The 17560-nt window shown below is 38.0% G+C and overlaps 2 protein-coding genes across 2 annotated transcripts in view; one reads left to right on the top strand and one right to left on the bottom strand.

Annotated features, from left to right (window-relative positions):
- Window positions 1-7911, top strand: part of LOC108672400 — a 45177-nt gene extending 37266 nt beyond the window's left edge. The window contains exons 15-20 of the mRNA XM_047882979.1: window positions 221-542; window positions 716-1359; window positions 2251-2499; window positions 3487-3663; window positions 4123-4390; window positions 5782-7911. Coding sequence (XP_047738935.1) covers window positions 221-542; window positions 716-1359; window positions 2251-2499; window positions 3487-3663; window positions 4123-4390; window positions 5782-5888 — 1767 coding nt within the window. The 3' untranslated portion in view covers window positions 5889-7911. The remainder of the gene's footprint in view (window positions 1-220; window positions 543-715; window positions 1360-2250; window positions 2500-3486; window positions 3664-4122; window positions 4391-5781) is intronic.
- A 5885-nt stretch (window positions 7912-13796) lies between these two features.
- The window catches only part of LOC108672407 (ankyrin repeat domain-containing protein SOWAHB), a 31733-nt gene continuing 27969 nt past the window's right edge, over window positions 13797-17560 (bottom strand). The window contains exons 12-14 of the mRNA XM_018160054.2: window positions 16111-16134; window positions 15407-15529; window positions 13797-13919 (exon numbers count right to left, since the gene is read on the bottom strand). Of these exons, the coding sequence (XP_018015543.1) occupies window positions 15456-15529; window positions 16111-16134 (98 nt within the window). The 3' untranslated portion in view covers window positions 13797-13919; window positions 15407-15455. The remainder of the gene's footprint in view (window positions 13920-15406; window positions 15530-16110; window positions 16135-17560) is intronic.

The following is a 17560-nucleotide window of genomic DNA, read 5'->3' on the forward strand; positions in this document are numbered from 1 at the left end:
TTTTATTAGTTAGTTGTCTTTAACTCAATGTGTACTTATACGTTGATCATCGTTAATGCTATTCGCATCTAAATTCCTTTTAAATATCGTTGCCATCAATAGACGATGGTTATACTGATTTACTTTGAACTTCATGGATGTTTTGGATCAAAACTTCCCACTTAGGTGACTAGTGAATTAATGATAGAGTACAAAATACTAAAACGCTCGAATTTTCCAGAGTCCTTACATGTCCGGGATGTACGGCCGGACTGGTCTTCCATCATCCGATGGTGAGGGATCCCGTCGGGAATTTTCAGGTATCCGCCGTCACACGATGGACTCGAGCTACTCCCGCAGACTGGAGCCTGACGAAGCAATGTACGCCGTGGAAAATCCAATGGCCCTATCCTCTGGGGAGCTTCGTGATCGCGCTTTCTATGGCGTCGGTTATGACCGCAACTCTGCGACCAATAAACCCGACGGCCAAGAGCAAGCGGGCATTGGTGGACTTCGTCTTGATGACTCTGATGATGCTGATGAGCGCATGAAGAGGTTCTATGGTACGTTTGATTCTTTGAGAAATTCTGAGCGATATTTGTGTTTTTATCAGCTTGGCTTTCATTGTCTAAGCTTATGTTACACCATTCACCCTCGTCTTTAGTACTGCTTTTTTTTATTCAATATTTTCTTGTGATGAATTAATTTTTAGGTAGTATATTATCATTGCTCCCAGGTTTGTTACCTAAAGAGAAGTCTCTGGAGCCGAAGACTGTGCGGATCGTGAAGCGCGAGTCCACAGAGCGTCGCAAGGACCGCACCTACAGCTCCAGCAGCGGCAAGAAACTTGGCGGAGACTCGCCCTTGTCGCACGTCTTGGAAGACGAACTCGAGAGCGACAGCGGCGAGCAAACATCCGAGCCGGAATTAGATTCCGAATCATCTCCTGTTCACGTCCCTCTTGCTTCCTCCATATCAATGACGAAGGGTTTGCCTCGTCACCATTTATCGTCTTCGTATTCGTCTGGATATTCTTCCTCGTCTCAAACATATCTTGCTCAGCAACAGTCATCCTATCCTCCCTCTACAATAAGTCTTTATCAAAATGCTCCTGATTATCAATCTTCTTCCGTTAGTTCCGTTCCTATCACCACAGCCGTGCCTGTGACAACCTCGGCGCTGCCCTCGTATCAGGAACGCACGGCTTCCTTGCCTCGTAATTATGGCCGGGATAGCGAGTGGGGCGATCGGCCCAACAAACGAGCAACTCAAACTGGGGCAACCGCGACCAAAACATCAGTTGCATCAAACGTCTCTGCGTCGTCCTCCTCCCGGCCGAGTAACCTGCCTCTCAAACCTAAGTCTGCCTGGAAGTCAAAGGTAGGTCGATTTCAAGTTAAGATTCCCAAATGGAAAAAAATAACAAAAGGAAACAACCCTCCTGCCGCCCCGGTGGTAAGGGAAAAGGTTTATTTAATTACAAATCTTTGGAAGGTCAAGCGCCTTTCGATTGTGCATGCAACTATTGGCACAGAGGAAGCATGATTTCATTCTTAATTTTATGCAATGTCCCTCTTTAATTTGACACCACATTTTTTTAAAGAGTAAAATCACGTATAATTTAGATTAGAAGCAAAATTTATTGCTGTGGTGGTGGAAACTTAACAGTGGTAACTCATTGATGTCGTAATTACAATATATGTGTTTTTATACTTTTTATATCTCATGCATTCCCCTAACAATCTTGACACTTGCAGGGAATTGTTGGAATTCTATTATCCACTCACATTTCATTAAGTATAATTCCTCATTGGTGTAAATCCTGCCTGTAAAGCTGTTCGCTTTGTGTTACCTGTACGAAAGTTTCATCTAATCTATTTTTACATAATTTTTTACAAAATTTTCAACATTTGTATTTTCCTCTTGAATCACAGCTACACTTATTACGTTGTCCGTGTACTATAGTATAGTTCTCTGAATCTAAGAACAGTACGATTTTGCTATGAATCCAAGTGAATCTTCATTAATGGACGCTATATACCCATGTGATATTTAATAATTATTTAACCTTACTGACCCTTAGTGCTTATCCGCTTCCTTTGTTATTGTACAAATGTAGCATGCGTTTGATGTCGATCACAAACCTCGCCTTATTCCTCGTCTCGTCTGTAGATGAATTTATTTATACGTCACATAAATATCCTCTTTCCGAATACTGTATAAGATGTGCGTGAGGATTGTAGTATGTATGTTGTGTACGTTGTTGTGAAGGTCGAGACAAGCCCCGCGCAGAGTGCCAGGGATCAGCTTTTCGGCAATTCTCCACCCGTATCTCCTTCAAAACCCCAGTCCCCGTCATCCCCGGTGTTCAAAAGTGCCGCTGCACAAGAGATTATCAAAGAAATTGTCTCGGAAGCTGAGAAATATCGCCGTGCTGTGCCAAAGGAGAAGAGGCGTCATGTCACCATTTCTAGCAGCAGGCCAATAACAATGGAAACCTCTCGTGAATCTCTTGAAGAGGTACCGACTACTGTTCCTTGTGCGCCTTCGAGCCTGGATGACTTTCTATCTTTCGGAGGATTGCCTGCGGTGCTAGACTTAACGACACTAACAAAACGTTATCAACTCTTCGAATTAATTTTTTTTTCGTTCTTTATTTTGGATCATGACTCGCAACGTGTTGCATCTTGAATCCGTGGGTTTTTGATTTCCTAATATGTTTGTATAATTCCTGCTTTTATAAAGACAGTGTTGAATACTTTATATCTTCTACGGTGTAGAATGTAGATCGTTAAATGTCATAATAACAGCATGCGTTTTGGATGCATTTTTAATGGTGAGAGATATGCTTTGGAGATTATGTGAGCAGTTTTTTTCGATTTTTCTGAGAATCGTTAATACAATGATCAATATTTTTTGTTAAAAATACTAATACTATTATCAGGTTTAATCTGAATAATTTTGCCAGTTCAAACCCTCAATTTAATTAAGGGTAATAAATAATTCTCATTGAATATTAATTAGTGAAATATTATCACATTCTTTAAATACATCAAATCTAATGAATGGAATGAAGGCATCAGTATTAAGTCTTCACTATCGCTAATGAAATGCTTCAGATTGTGCTAAATTGATATTTTTCGTGTTGCATTAGAATTGAGTAATATTACAAGCATGGATTTGCATGAGGTTGAGGACTTGGCATTAGTGCTTTGAAGTTATTCTTCATGTCTAGGAATAGGAATAGAATACTCCACCAACAAAAATAATCTATGCTTGTGGTGAGAAAACAGTCTGCAAGTATATGAACGTTTTAAAATTATTCCTCTCTGAAATCTGTCACATTCCTGTAACTCAACACTTTCCTTTTAGTTTCTATTCGCTATTTGGAACAGTGAGACACCTATAATTCGACATAGAGGTGTAATTACACTTCGGTTAGAGAACAGCAATTATTAAAATGTAAATAATTTGTGTAGTTTGATGAGAGAACTTAATGTTTAACAGGGAGCTCGATCGCGCGACGACTGCGACATGGCCAGGGCGCTGCGCCCCCGCAACCACCCTGACGTGGTCAAGTCGACGCTGAGCACCCGCGACCTGCGCATCAACGAGACCACCATTGACTCCATCTTCGGGGCTCCCAGCAAGATACATATTCCTGAGAGATACGTCCCTGATGAAGTAAGTACTTATATTTAGCAAATATTCGAATGTACTCTAGAGAAATTCTTCTCTCTAGAACCAACTTACTTTCTATGTAGCTACGCGACATCCTGTCAACTGATTCTTTTCTTTGAATCGGATTCCTTCTGCATATACTGCGCAAGAAGACTTTCTCCAATATGCGCACTATCGATGAAGTGATTTTTGCATAATAATATCCTTCAATAATCTGAAATATATTGTTACAACATTTCAAGTGTTATGTTTACCAAACCATTCTACTAGCTTTAATCTTGTCGAAAAAGTTCTACTTTAAGAATTTAATTGTACTTTAGTTATGCTGATTCGATGATCTAATGATGCTAAGAACATGTCCTGCCTTCGTGTCCAAATTTGCGCTCCATTTTCATTCTGTTATTCACTCTTTTTGTGTTCACGCATTCAAAGCGGCCTTTGAGTAACTCGTCTCGTTGCCAGGACGATGCAAAAGACGTGTCGCCTGAGGAGCGTCGGCGTCGTGAAGACAAGGCGCTCAGCATCAGGCGTATGTTGACCGAGTCCAGCACGAGTCTCGCAGCGGACGCCCCTCAGGACCAGCCCTCACAGTGGGCCAAGGGTGGCGCAGACAGCGATAACGGCGGAGAGTTCGTTGCTAAAGCCAAGGAGAGGAAGGAGAGGGAACATATCCTTGCTATGAACCAAATCCTGGCACGACAAGTCATGGAGAAAAGCCGTCTTGTTGCTGGTGAGTTATATGCTTTCCCGATTCTGTAAAATTTTATTATTTGTACTGTATGTTGTTTTGGTTGTATTATTTTATTGCTAATTTTGGTGTGCAATTTTTTTAGTAGTCATTATTTGTGTGTAAATTTGCGTTTTAACAAATTCTTTTTTGTTGCTGGCAATGCAATAGTTTTGTAAGTGTAGTCCTGAAATTATAGATTTAGATTCATCGTGACATTGCTTGAAAAAAATTGAGTATGTTATTGTTGCCTGAATTGTTTCAAGAAAGGTTGAGTATTGATTTGTTCACTTTCAAAAGTCTTCTTTTGATAATATTCGGTGTGAGTATTCTTTGTGTTTTGACTGTTGTTTGAGCAAAGCTCGAGAGCGCGTTTTATTCAAACGTGTTCCAGTGTTTAGGCTTTGGTATTCACCTGCAAATTCTGATAAATATTTCCGGGTCAAATTACGTGTATTATATGATGTTTGAATTTTTACAAACTTACAAAGTGAATTTCCATTCGAATTTCTATGGAAGCAGATTTTCCTGAAAGAACCTACGGTTGCTGACGAGCTTATTTGAGTGAGTGTTCAACACACTATTTTCCTTTACTGATGCATGGGTTAACCCTTGAAGCTTTCCCTACCCTGTATCCACGATAACTGATTTTCTTTGCATGTCTTCAGAACAGAATGTGATAAAAATATTTGTAAGTAATAAGTATTTATTACGAACGAAGCTCTACGAGTAGCATTCGTGTTCGCTGAGCACACATGTTCTAATTTCATACGTGTGTGCGTGGTGTTCATTTGATCTTCTAGGGACTTTGTTGAGGTTATGATATTTTGAGCATTTTTTTATGTTGCTTGCTTTGTAGCAGTTTAGCTTCTTAATTTTTTGTTTTTGTACTGGCGGAATTCATCGCAGCGAGGATAGTGCTCATTAAAATTTAGCAAATCTCAAATCCAGAAATGTTTTATTCTCTATCAATGAACTAAATTGAAAAGGAATCCCTTATTAAACTCTGTTGATAATTGATACATTTGTTATTGAGACTAAATTTTCGATATTTGTATTGATCAAAGCACTAACCGCTTCAATGAATTCTTATCGCCCTGGTAATGACGGACCGCTGCTTTAGAAGCCCCCGTTTGCACGTATGCCGTATTGTTGTGTAGCTCGTTGTTTATTTTCCGTTCATCGTGTGCAGCGTCATCATCTTCTGCATCCCCTGACCATCTCTCTGGTCTCCAGTTTTGAGGTGAGGATGCTGTTCAAGTGCATCGATGAAGTAGTTTTTGTTTAACTCATCAGAAAATGACAAGCTGTCATAAATAAATATAACCTGCATGAAAATTATGTCGTAGAATGCCGTATGGCTCCCTGATTAAGTAATTTTTTTATTTCTGCAGCTCGAGCTAACAAGGCAGTTGAAAATCATTCAAGCTCATCAGATGACGACTCATCTCCAGTTCAAACTCTTCCTTCGCGTCAGCAGCGTGAAAACGTACTAGTGTGATGCTGCCGTGCATAAGGAGAACGAAATATCCATGTACCGTTGGCACTACATTTTGAACTTGATCAATTGTCTAAGCTGCCATCAACGATGCGGGTTCTACTCTTTCTTAGAAAGTAAAGCCCATACTTATAGGTGTTTAATAATCAAATTATCTCTTCAAACAATGTACAACTGTACACTCAGTGTTGAAATGATTTATGTTGCGGATAATCGAAGAGGTTAATTAATATCTATAACGCTGAGCTTACTTTGACACACTAGATGATAAATTTACACTTCTTGTTTAATGTTGCCACCTGCTCAAAGACTTGTAAAAAACTTTGAAAATGTTAATTGATGTTTCTCTGTGACGAATGTTGTCTAATCGTCTTGTATATCTACAATGTTTTAGCTGCTAAACGCAGAGTCTTGCGTGTTCCATGTGATCTCTTGTCAGCTGCGGAATAGACAGTGTGTTACCAGTCGCATGGGAAATAATTCTGTTGGAACTCTTGAGGAATGACTTTGAACCATCCGCAATCTAGAAGCGCTTCGATCGATTGGTCGTCTCTCATGTAGACGAGTAAGCCTAGAAGTTCTGCGACTAGTTACTGACGTATTCTTGGCTTCACAATCAATGTTTCGGTGAATAATACGCGAGCAGCTCACATATCATGCCGACTATCAATAGTTACTGTCATTTACTGGCGGTGTAGCTACGTCGCTGTAGGCAACTCCTGGAACATTAATTGTTGTGTTGAAGATATGGAGCAAGACTGCAAGCTATGTACTCACTTGTTAGTTATCTTTAAATCCCACAATACGCGTGTCGTAATAAGACTGATATATTAAGCTAAACCCTTGATACGCGAACCTTGAACTTCTTGATCTGCAACGCGATTCTTTGAAATTTCATCGAATTTCCTATTTTATTTTTTTACCCCACAAAGTTTGTTGATATCAAAGTATGTGTTAGGTGTTTCACTGTATGATTAACTTTACATTGAAATGAATAACTCGTGTGCCTCCATAATTTGTTCAACAGTTGAAGTTCAACGTAGTGTGTTCTTCCATATAGCGTCTTCGTATGAATTTTATTGATGGAGCTTATTAAGCTACATCCTTTCCAATCAACTTTCGTTACCTTAAGCAACTGCATGATTTTGATATGATAAGCCAGTTGAATAATTAATGCGCATCTTATATTTTACTTAAGTAAACTATCTGCTTCTTTTCTTCATATTTGGTGACGTTATTTGCTTTAGTTTGCCTCAACGTTCTACTTCAACTACGTGCCAATTTGATCAATTTGTGATCTCTGTACGCATGAGTCTGTGTCGAATTATGAAGTGTACGTAATCTTCTTCAAAGCAAGAAACCTACTTTGGTTCGTTCTAATCTATACTATTTGTATCTAATTTTTTTGTCAATGACGTGCCTATGTAAGCTTCTAGGTTATAGGATCACGGCTCATGATAGCTGAGCCATATCGTTATTACAAGAATAATTTGCAGGCATGTGTTTTACATTCTCTTGGTTTGACTCCCGTAATTTAAGGATTGGAGAGATGTCGGCACTTCATGTTCTTCATGACTATACTTCTTTATCCTGTTGGCATTCTTAATGTTTCTTGTGTTGATTTCAGTAGTGTAAGTGCATTGACTGTAGTTCAAGTTGAGTATTTGTAGATCTGCGATGTACTGATCGTATAGTTATGCTACCCTTTGATGCCATACATATCGCACACGCGAAAAATATCACTCGTTATAGGTTCGGACCGGCGCATTTGTAAATCCTTCTGTCATATAATACCGTGTGATTAATATTTATTTATAATTGGTCTATTGTAGGAAGGCTGCTGATGCGTATTAGGCCTACTCTTCTTGTTAGATTTGATTCCATATTTTGGAGCGCAAGTTTTATTTCGTTCAGAATTCTCAATTTTTAAATGTTATCGAGACACCAGGCAGTGTTGCTGGGTAAAATTAATACTATAATTTCAAATAAACGCATCAATTCTATTTTGTAAAATATTTTCAGTGTCGCCATTCGGTACATTTTTTTTATAAGTGCTGTTAAGATTTCATCTTGAATGTTTTTAATAGTAATTAGAGTTCATACTTGGAACTCGCTAGGAAGATCTTGGTCTTCCTGTGAATGTCGTCAATACTGAGCGAATGGAAGTTAATGCAGTTCTGTCCAATCGAATGGGAAGGCTAAGTGATAATAAGTGTGTATAAAACATATGGAAGCGTCACACCTCTCTGTCGAAATGTTAGTTGGCTGATCTTTTCTCACTCTGTGTTGGCCCTTGATAATAATGTGATAACGAAGTCACGTGTTCGACAATATCATCGCTAAGGAGCCTTAAAAATCAACGACCTTATGGTTGCGGTTAAAACTGTACTTGTTCATGGTTCTAAACTTAAGCTCGATACTTGCGCATTTCATTTTGTCTTTCAACTAATTTGTGGGACTACAGTAATGAATAATAATGAAAGTTGCCTGATATCAGCACACAAGTTCAGTGATCGCATAATCTTCATGATTCCTTGTAGCAAATGTTCAGTTTCTTGGTTCCTTTTCGACAACTGCAGGTGATCATATGCAATAAAAATGTTCCTTTCGTATGAAAATGTTTTATTTTGTCTTTACATAGTCATCCATCACATTAATTTACTTTTCATTAGTACCTTAAAAAGCATCAACGTCATTTCCTTGGAAGTGTACATTGAAATTATACAATTATTTGAATAACTCAAGATGAAAAAGGTTTTCTTCATACCCGGTACTCTATAACAATGTAAAAATTTTCTATTACTAAGTGGTTAAGAGAGCGAGTCGCACTTTTCGGTTCTTGAAATACTTCTTCAGTAAAAATTACCGGTGTAATAAAAGGTAAGAATTACAAATACACAGGAGCTGAGTATTTTTCGCTTCGTACGCTTAAAATGATAACCAATATCTGATAGCAGTACTTGAGTTTTCAGATTCAAAAATATTTAATCAGCGTCCGTTGTCAAGCAATTTTGCTCTAATTGGTAAGCCAAATTATATGTTCTACATTAAACGTGTTCAGTGGAGTGAAAACTTGTGCTAGAAATGGTGCGCGATGCAGCATTAGTACGGTTCATAGACGGACGAGTTTCAGATAAACCGAATAAGGTAGATAAAAAGGTTATGTAAAGCTTTTAGTTTGCGACGATACTTTCATTCATAACTTTAGACAATAACAAGCCATAATCCTAACCCATTATATACAAAAACGGGAAACAAATTATCACAGGCTGAAAATGGGAAACGAAATATTTTGGCAATATGATAAATCTGGTAATATACTAATTAATATTTATGAAATTTTTTATTTGTTATGACATCTCGTAAAACATGAGAATCACATGTTAAGAACAGCATTGTCAAAAGAATCAGCTATTCTGAAAGTTGTACAAGTAACTTTTTACCTGAGGAAGTTGAAACTTTTGATAAGAATACTTGAGGAAATGCAATACATACATGCAAAAATATACCCAGGAGTCACGCTCAGGACCATAGCCAAACAAGACATCTCGAACTACGGGGCAGTTTACCAGGATTTATCAAGATGGCGTTAAAAAGTTCAATCTCACACCTCGATAACTTTTATGAGAAGTGATCCAAAAACAAAAATGTGGAGGAAGAAGCGACGGTTACTGCCAATCAGAGCCAAAACCACACGCGTTGTCCGAGTCCGAATCGTGGCCTTGTTGGACGGAAAGGCGATGCGCGTTATGAGTTGGGATTTGCTGAGAATTGTAGTTGACATTAGTCGGGTTTTGTTGGGAGACGAAGTTGTGATGCATGACCGGGCCACTCGAGGCGCCACCTGGCTTACTGACGGCGCTAGATGTTGATGACAAGGAAGCAAGGGACGACGAGAGACTGCTCAGGAGTGGCGACGAAATCGGCCGACTTGACGCCGACGAAGACGCGGACCCGGGGCAGATCTCACTGCGCTCCTTCTTGAGCTTGCGCTTCTTCATCGGCCCGAAGATGGGTGGCGGCATAAGCTTGCTGCTGCTGTTCGAACCCGACTCGCGTTCCTGGAAGATTGAGCCGCTTTAAACTGCATCGAGTATAATGCAGCAACTAGGAAAATACTATAGCTAAGGCCATTTTTCTATGAGGCGTAGAGAACGGGGCTACAGCTACAAAATGAATGCCAGCAAAGCATAAATTAAAAGCACGTAAATTCAGGCAAAAAGTTTGGAACATTACTCAATGGAAACAACTTCTTGAACTTCTGAAATTCGATAGAATAACAATACAAAAATATTTTGTAGCTATTGTATCCAATTAGATGGCCATTCTTGAAAGCATGTGATAGAAATGAACCTACAATATTATTAAACGACAAGTGCAAATTATTAGCTACCATTTACTGACGCATTAAAAATATTTTTCAACGTTAAAGTGCATCGCAAAATAGATACCCACGGTATTGTTGAACAAGAATTACAAATAGAGTCAGCCTGAAACAATAATATGAGGCTTACTTTAGGGTAAGAACAGTACCACAGTACTAAGTGACGTTTAGCAAACGCCAACATAAATTAATGAATTTATTGCTAATTTTAAGTACAAATTTTGATTTAAAAATTTCATGTAACGCTATTAGTATTCGTGTACATCGCTGAGTTACATTACAAGTAAGTTCAATGTAACACCGTCATAACACTACCAATAATCACCAAATTGGCCGTTATATATTAAATTGTTATATATAACCGTGCTTGGCTGTTATAAGCATTGGACGAGCTAGAAGAGTCAAGTGATTTGATCGAATTTCATCGTATAAAAAACTTAAAACTTCAAGTGCAAACCGACCCTTTCAACATTTAACCCTCTACCGCCGTATGTCACACTCAAGGAACATAACTTTCAACATAAGTTATACGTAAACTATCGAGTGTAGCAACCTGAGGACGTCTGTACGCAACAGAGAACATTTTAAAGTTGTCGTACGTAGCTGCAGCCATCAGTGCAAGTCATTATATGTACGCTCACTAGAACGTATCCTTCTGGTAAATAGGCTTGTGACAATATTGCTCCGGTTACTCATGTCAGGCGGTAGAGGGTTAAAACGATTACATATTTTTGGTAGCATATAACAAAGAAATTTTTCAGTGTTGCAACCTCAATACCATTTATAATGCATTTATTTAATTCGAAGCTCTTACGTAATCTAAAAACATAAAGAATCATCGCCAAGTTTATTCCTAACATAACGCGATTATGTTATGTGATTATGTGTTATGTTAACGTATAAAACAATCACTGGGCGCCGGGAGGAAGCAGTGCCGGAACTCACGCTGCGCGCGTTGGGATCCGCTTGGTAGGTGCCGGCCAGCAGACGGACCACCTCTGCACGCCCGTGCTTTGCTGCCCAGTGCAGCGCCGTCTTTACAGCACCGTAAACATTCACAAGTTAATAATATATATACTGACCTCATAATGAAAGATGTTTCGAATTATTATATTACCAGAAGAAGAGAATCACAACTTATTACATATTTATATAAAATTGGGTTCTTTTCCTCCTTATCAATTCCCAAGGAAATCTTGCATGCGGTCATTAATTGTCTTACATGGACCATACTAAGCGAACTACGCTGCGTGTAAAATTTTAAAACTAAATATAATCTGCATGTTCGAATTTGGCTAGATAATATGTCTTCGTCGTAGTATTTTTTGGCTTAATGCAAATTCACTAATTCAGTGGAAATTTTTAAATCCCGTAGCAAAATGGAGAAAAAATTTCTATACATTACGATTGTCTCGTTGGAAATTGGACCAATCAAATGTGTGGTCGTTCAAACAAAATTATCACACAAAAACTATCATAAAATAAATCACGCAGCTTATAAAGAGTTGTTCGCAGCTGTAACTCGCAGGTATTTCTAATAAAAAACGCACTAATCGTTCCAGCCCCAATAGGCTGCACATAACAAAAGAACAGACGACCATATAACCCGAACTCAATTTAACGGAAGCAAACTAATCACAAGGTCTGTGAGGCTAATTAGGAGTGGGTCAGTATTATGCAAATGAGCAGACGTGAGGACGACTTGATTGTTTTTCTTTTGTTCCGGCACGAGGTTCCAAGATCTTCCCGAATCATGGGCGAGATACCTGCGTGCTGCTGCCTAGGTTTTATTCACAAGGGGTCATTAGGCATCGTAATAATGACAACGCCATTGAATGCAACCATGATTTATTTGCCGCTTGCTTACGCGAGTGATTTCCTCGAGTAATGTATTGCGATTATTTGAGTCTTGAGCGTTGGTACGAGATTCGCTGGAAACTGCGTTCACCGTAAACACAGCCTTTTAAAAACTATTTAACGTAAAAATGAGCGTCAACTCATTCGAATCAAAAGTAAATAAAACGTTGTAACCTAAGCAAGCTCAAAACAGATTCAAAAACTTTCCAAGCGCTGGGTTGTCGAATATCATATGTTGGAGTCTACATAGCAAGCTCGGATCGTACGACGATCAGAATAGGATCGTAAAAGAAGCGCAAGCCACGACGTGAGAAGGGAAATTTAACGAGACCTGTAGTCTGTCATCAAGGCTGCAAGTGATGGAGATCTTTGGACTAAACGAGGTTAACCTGCTCATTTGAGAGCAATCTGTTCATACAAAAGAAGCATCCCCGTAAACACACATGCCTAAGTCATCTAACTTCACGGCCTCCACAAAGACGAGCGGAAAAATGGGGAGGCGTTCTTGGGAGAACATAAAGCGAGACAGAAGATCGGCCCTCACGCTCAGCTGAGAAGGCGATAAATGTGTCTAATTGAACTGTTCAAAGCCTTGAGTGACGGAAAATGAAAGCTAAACTCGCAAACCATATCTCCATATAGCCTGTAATTACGTGTAGTCGAGCAGCATAAACAATGATCAAATTACACGTTCCTCCGAAAACCAGCACTAAAAACAAATAGGGAATCGTACTTCGAACTTCATACGATGCAACGTGTGGAAAAAAATTAATGGTTAAATGACGAAAAATAAATAAAATTGTCTTCAAACTTACCGAGTTTTTATGTGAATCATCTGGCAAAGGTTTTATCCTTTTATTTACAAATATTGCTACTTGAAAAAATGCACAAGCTTCCTATACACAGATTATTTTAAGGTAAAGCTGACAAAAACTTCTGCTTTCGTGTGGATTGTTTACTCACGTACTGCGCGATGATCAGCAGCATTACACAGCATATGTGGAGAACAAAAAAATGGGTTAATTTTATGGGTAACATTTTATAGAATAAAAAAAAAACGATTGTTACCGTTTAAAGAAATATGTTACCGAGATGCATAACCTAAATTATCGCAGCCCCGTCAGTGCAATCAATATTACACAGAAATTCATAGCTGAGACCCACTTACACAGGCGCCCTGATAAGGATTCAAAAAGGTTCCAGGCGCAATATATACCGATATCTGGGTTAGGTTTGACATTGGGGAAGGCTTGATAACACGGTTCTTCTACGTCGCACGCGGAGATAAGGATTGCGTGGCAGTAATTTGGCATCAACATTTTTGTTACTGTTCACAAAGACCTTGCAAGCAAGAAAATTGTCTAAATATTAATATAAACCGTGATTTGGTCGAAATGCGACTCGTTCGTCGAGATGTGATACTCAGGAGTGTTAGTTATTCCTAGAATTGTGATTAATACGAATCCTTAATCGAAAAAGTGATAGATTCATAAAGAGTTGACACAGACATTTACGTTATGATAGATTGAAATTCAGATGAAAGCAATCGAATGTATTTAATTCATTTTACAATCAAACTTCATCGCACACAAGCTAGAAATAATCGAGCAGCAATTCCGAAAATATCAACTGAGGCCGATTTGCAATCGGTTACAAACAATACAATAGCAGCAGGTGTCGGAGTTGCTCGACTGCGTTCGAGTCTCGCGACAGCAGCGCGTTGAAGGCCTCGGTCGTGCGGCGCACCTTCACATTCAGCGACCCAATGCGCAGGAAACTCGCGCTGTCTTTTACTGCGCAATCAATAACACGTGTTTAAATATGAAATGATTTTCGTCAAGTTCAAAGAGACCATTGCATTGCAACTACGGTATATATTCTTTTCCCTCACCCACTGTATTGTTCAACCTTTTCTCTACTGATACCTTAACCGCGTTATTCGTTAGACGCATAGTAAAGGAAGTTATCGTCAGCAGACAGATAGTTCAAGTGCAACATGCTTGAAAGAATTTGATTTAGAACGATATGTCTGTCAAATTCATGGTTTAGTATATACGTAGGTAGTAGATTTGACGGTTAATATTTCAATAGGCTGAATGAGGTGCGATATTGTCAAATATCTCAGTTAAAACATGACTATAAACGAAGTTTACATAAAATCGATTTAAAGCTTCAAACAACAATTAAAACGTGCTGAGTATAAAGGAGTATGCGGTATGCAAACAGGGTGAAAGTCATTACGAAATACATTAGCAAATTTGGATTTTTCTAACAATACCAGTCTTCAGGATAAATGCTTGAAGGTTCTTACGAACTTCATTATTGTATAGAGCTTGCTGTAAAAAAGCGAATTATTGAATCTTAAATGCAGACAGAAAACGATTAACAATAACTAGAGAATTATTAAGCTATCTACATATCAGAAAATAAATTTATTTTTATATAAATATAACAATGCAATACGAACAAATATTGTACGCATTAAATGTCAAGGCCAGCGGAACAAGAAGCGATAAGACCAACAAAATTCATGGCACTAATTCTTTTTTTAACAAAACACGGGAAGCGTATAAAAAAAACACAGATGTTTGTAGTCTGGTAAGAAACATACACACAAAGTAACTTGAATACCATTCCAGTTTCAGAACGTACAATTTTTTAGAAACAAACCACCTGAAACTCCAGGTAAATTATTGTAAATTTCCGGGTAAATCAAACACAAAAACAAATTTCAGCAATGAAAATCAAGCATATTCTGCAAATAAACATAACGAGAGAAATTTAATAGCATTCGGGATGTAAGTTTTTGTCGTCATCACTGATGAAATCGGCAAAGGCTCGTTCATGAAGCAATTATATAATTGCACAGCGAACTCGGAGTACGACACTCGCTCTAAAAAAATGAGTTTACGCTGAGATAAAATTTACCATGAAATTTGGGTTTGTAATTGCCATGTTCTAATTGAGAATGATATTGTCTCGCACAAAAAATTGAAACGTACTTCAATTTCATGAAAATCTTAAACAATCTTCTCACTGTCCATTCCACTTCACTTGTGAACTGCAATATTAGGCGCTAGCAGTGAAAGTATAAAGAGATCAAGTAAAATAAGTAAAAACAATTGCCGGGTAGTGAAAAACAGTAGACAAACTACAACGTGCATTGCACAACGTAAGAAAAAATGTGCACATTCAACTGCAACTGTTAGGTGTAACTAGCCACTCAAAAAACAGTTAAATTGCAATGCCATCACCAAGACTACACGACATAGAACCCCACTTTTGAACGGCTTGCTAGGCTGGTCCAACCTCACGCAACTCCGCTATGGCTACTTTGAGAGCAGAATTGTTGACGCGATTTTAAGTTGCTTCTTCGAATTCCTTTTGTTGATCCGTCGCTCCACTGTTCATGTCAGGAAGGCGCATCAAGTTTATCGTTAGTAACTTTAGATATTATTAGTGATAAATGTTAAAAGAGTTGATCATTTAAATGATTGATAAGTCGTGTAAAAGAGAACTTTAGAATAAATTTAAAATTAATTTAACTGAATTTGATAGCGATTGTTATGAGAGCGTTTTGTTAGAAAATTGATAGAGAAGCGATGAAAAGTAAGCATTTGATTGTGTACTCATTGAATAGATTAAATTCAGAGAACAAGTAACGCAAACATTGTTTAGGAGGGTTGGGATACTGTTTTCAGACCAAAATGTTCAATACTCATACACATCTCAAATTCTCGCTATGTGTCGATAAAAACATGGGATAGTAAATACTTTTTCGTCGCTGATTTAGGCCAAGGTCATGTTAAAAATCGACTAAGTTGGTATTTTATTAGAAATAATATTATCCCGACAATCGACGATATTGCGAGAAGCTCAACAAAAGTGTTCTAAAATAAGGCTTGAGCTCCACTTCTCTCCGACAGGAATGAACAAAAATTAACGCTAGTAAAAATTTTTTGAACAAACGATGCATTTACTCACTAGAATTCCGGCGCTGGACAATACCTGGAACAAAGAAAAGAAAATTTATTAATAAAATTAGAGGAATTACTTCAGATACAAACTTCTAGCAGTGAACAGTTTAATTTAGGACAAAAACTTTGACCTAATCTTCGCAATGAATATATTCGTGAGCTTAAAACAAACAACAATTGAAATCAAATGAAATGAAATTGAAATCAAATGATTTTTCTGGCATCTAACGACGGAACGTGAAAATGTCTAACGACATTTGTTTACAATATGGTAATATATTTGAGCTGCAGGCGCCAAACAATTAGGATACATTGAGGCATCATCACATATAAATATCATTGTTCATAAGTGTGACCAGTGTCACTAAAAACGTATTAGGTAGCCAAGAGGCATGAGATACACTAGCGATTAAGCGGCGGGAATGAATTCACATTTTGGGTTTTCAAAGCAAAAACGCGCGCCATTGTTGTCTCTAACGTAACTGAGCGGAGCCGCTGATAAGAAACGTTGTGATAAGACAAGGAAAGAAGCAAGTGGGTGCTGCCATCTACAATCATGATGACATGACAAGCTTTCAAATAACAAGGCATATTTTCATCAAAAGTTGATACAAATTACAAATATACTAACACAAACGTCATTAGATAACATACGTTAATAATACATAACACCTTCAAGTATTTGTAAGATTTTTAGATAGTAACAAATATGCCCTTCGTAGGAGACCGACTAAAAGAGAAGAATTCATCAGGAAGCTAAAGTTTACGATTGCTCGAACTGAAAAGTTGCGATATGTTGAGCTGAATTAACTAAGAAAAAAATTAAGAGACTGAATAGCTATCAACATGCCACAGTTTTAGACACAAAATTAAGCACAAATATAAGCAAATATCAATAAGCTGAGGGGTCCATTCGAGGGAGCAACTCGGAGATTTGATGAAATTTCGTCCCACTCGATAACTCAAATCTCGGTGTTAACTTTTAATAATAATAATAATAATAAAAAAATAATAATGATATTATTATTACTTGATAAAATTTAATAACTCGCAAGACTCAAGTCTTGGACCTCAATGAAAACGCATCCAGTTATGGAAAACTCAACGTGAAGCGATATTTTAGAAACAAAACTTCCGCGGTTGTGATCGAATTGTGAGCAGACTATTATGGATTAATTCGATTATATTTGTTTAGGACTCTCAAATTAAGAACGGAAATAATGGCGAATATCAATAAATAAGTTGTTAATTTCTCCTTCATGAAGAAGCTGATGTTTTCAGAACTTTCAGACACCGAAAGTTCTTCGCTACATGACATCTGCGCGAACAATTTCAATAGCATGAAGTCAGTTCATGAACGAGGTTTCTCGGTGTCGTCAACTGGTGAAAATTTGAAGCAAAAGTTCTTAAGAAGTATCCGAACGCAGAAATATATTGTTTTGACACTTGTTTTGGTC

This window comes from Hyalella azteca, unplaced genomic scaffold (assembly GCF_000764305.2).
Source record: "Hyalella azteca isolate HAZT.00-mixed unplaced genomic scaffold, Hazt_2.0.2 contig11722, whole genome shotgun sequence".
Taxonomy (NCBI): domain Eukaryota; kingdom Metazoa; phylum Arthropoda; class Malacostraca; order Amphipoda; family Hyalellidae; genus Hyalella; species Hyalella azteca.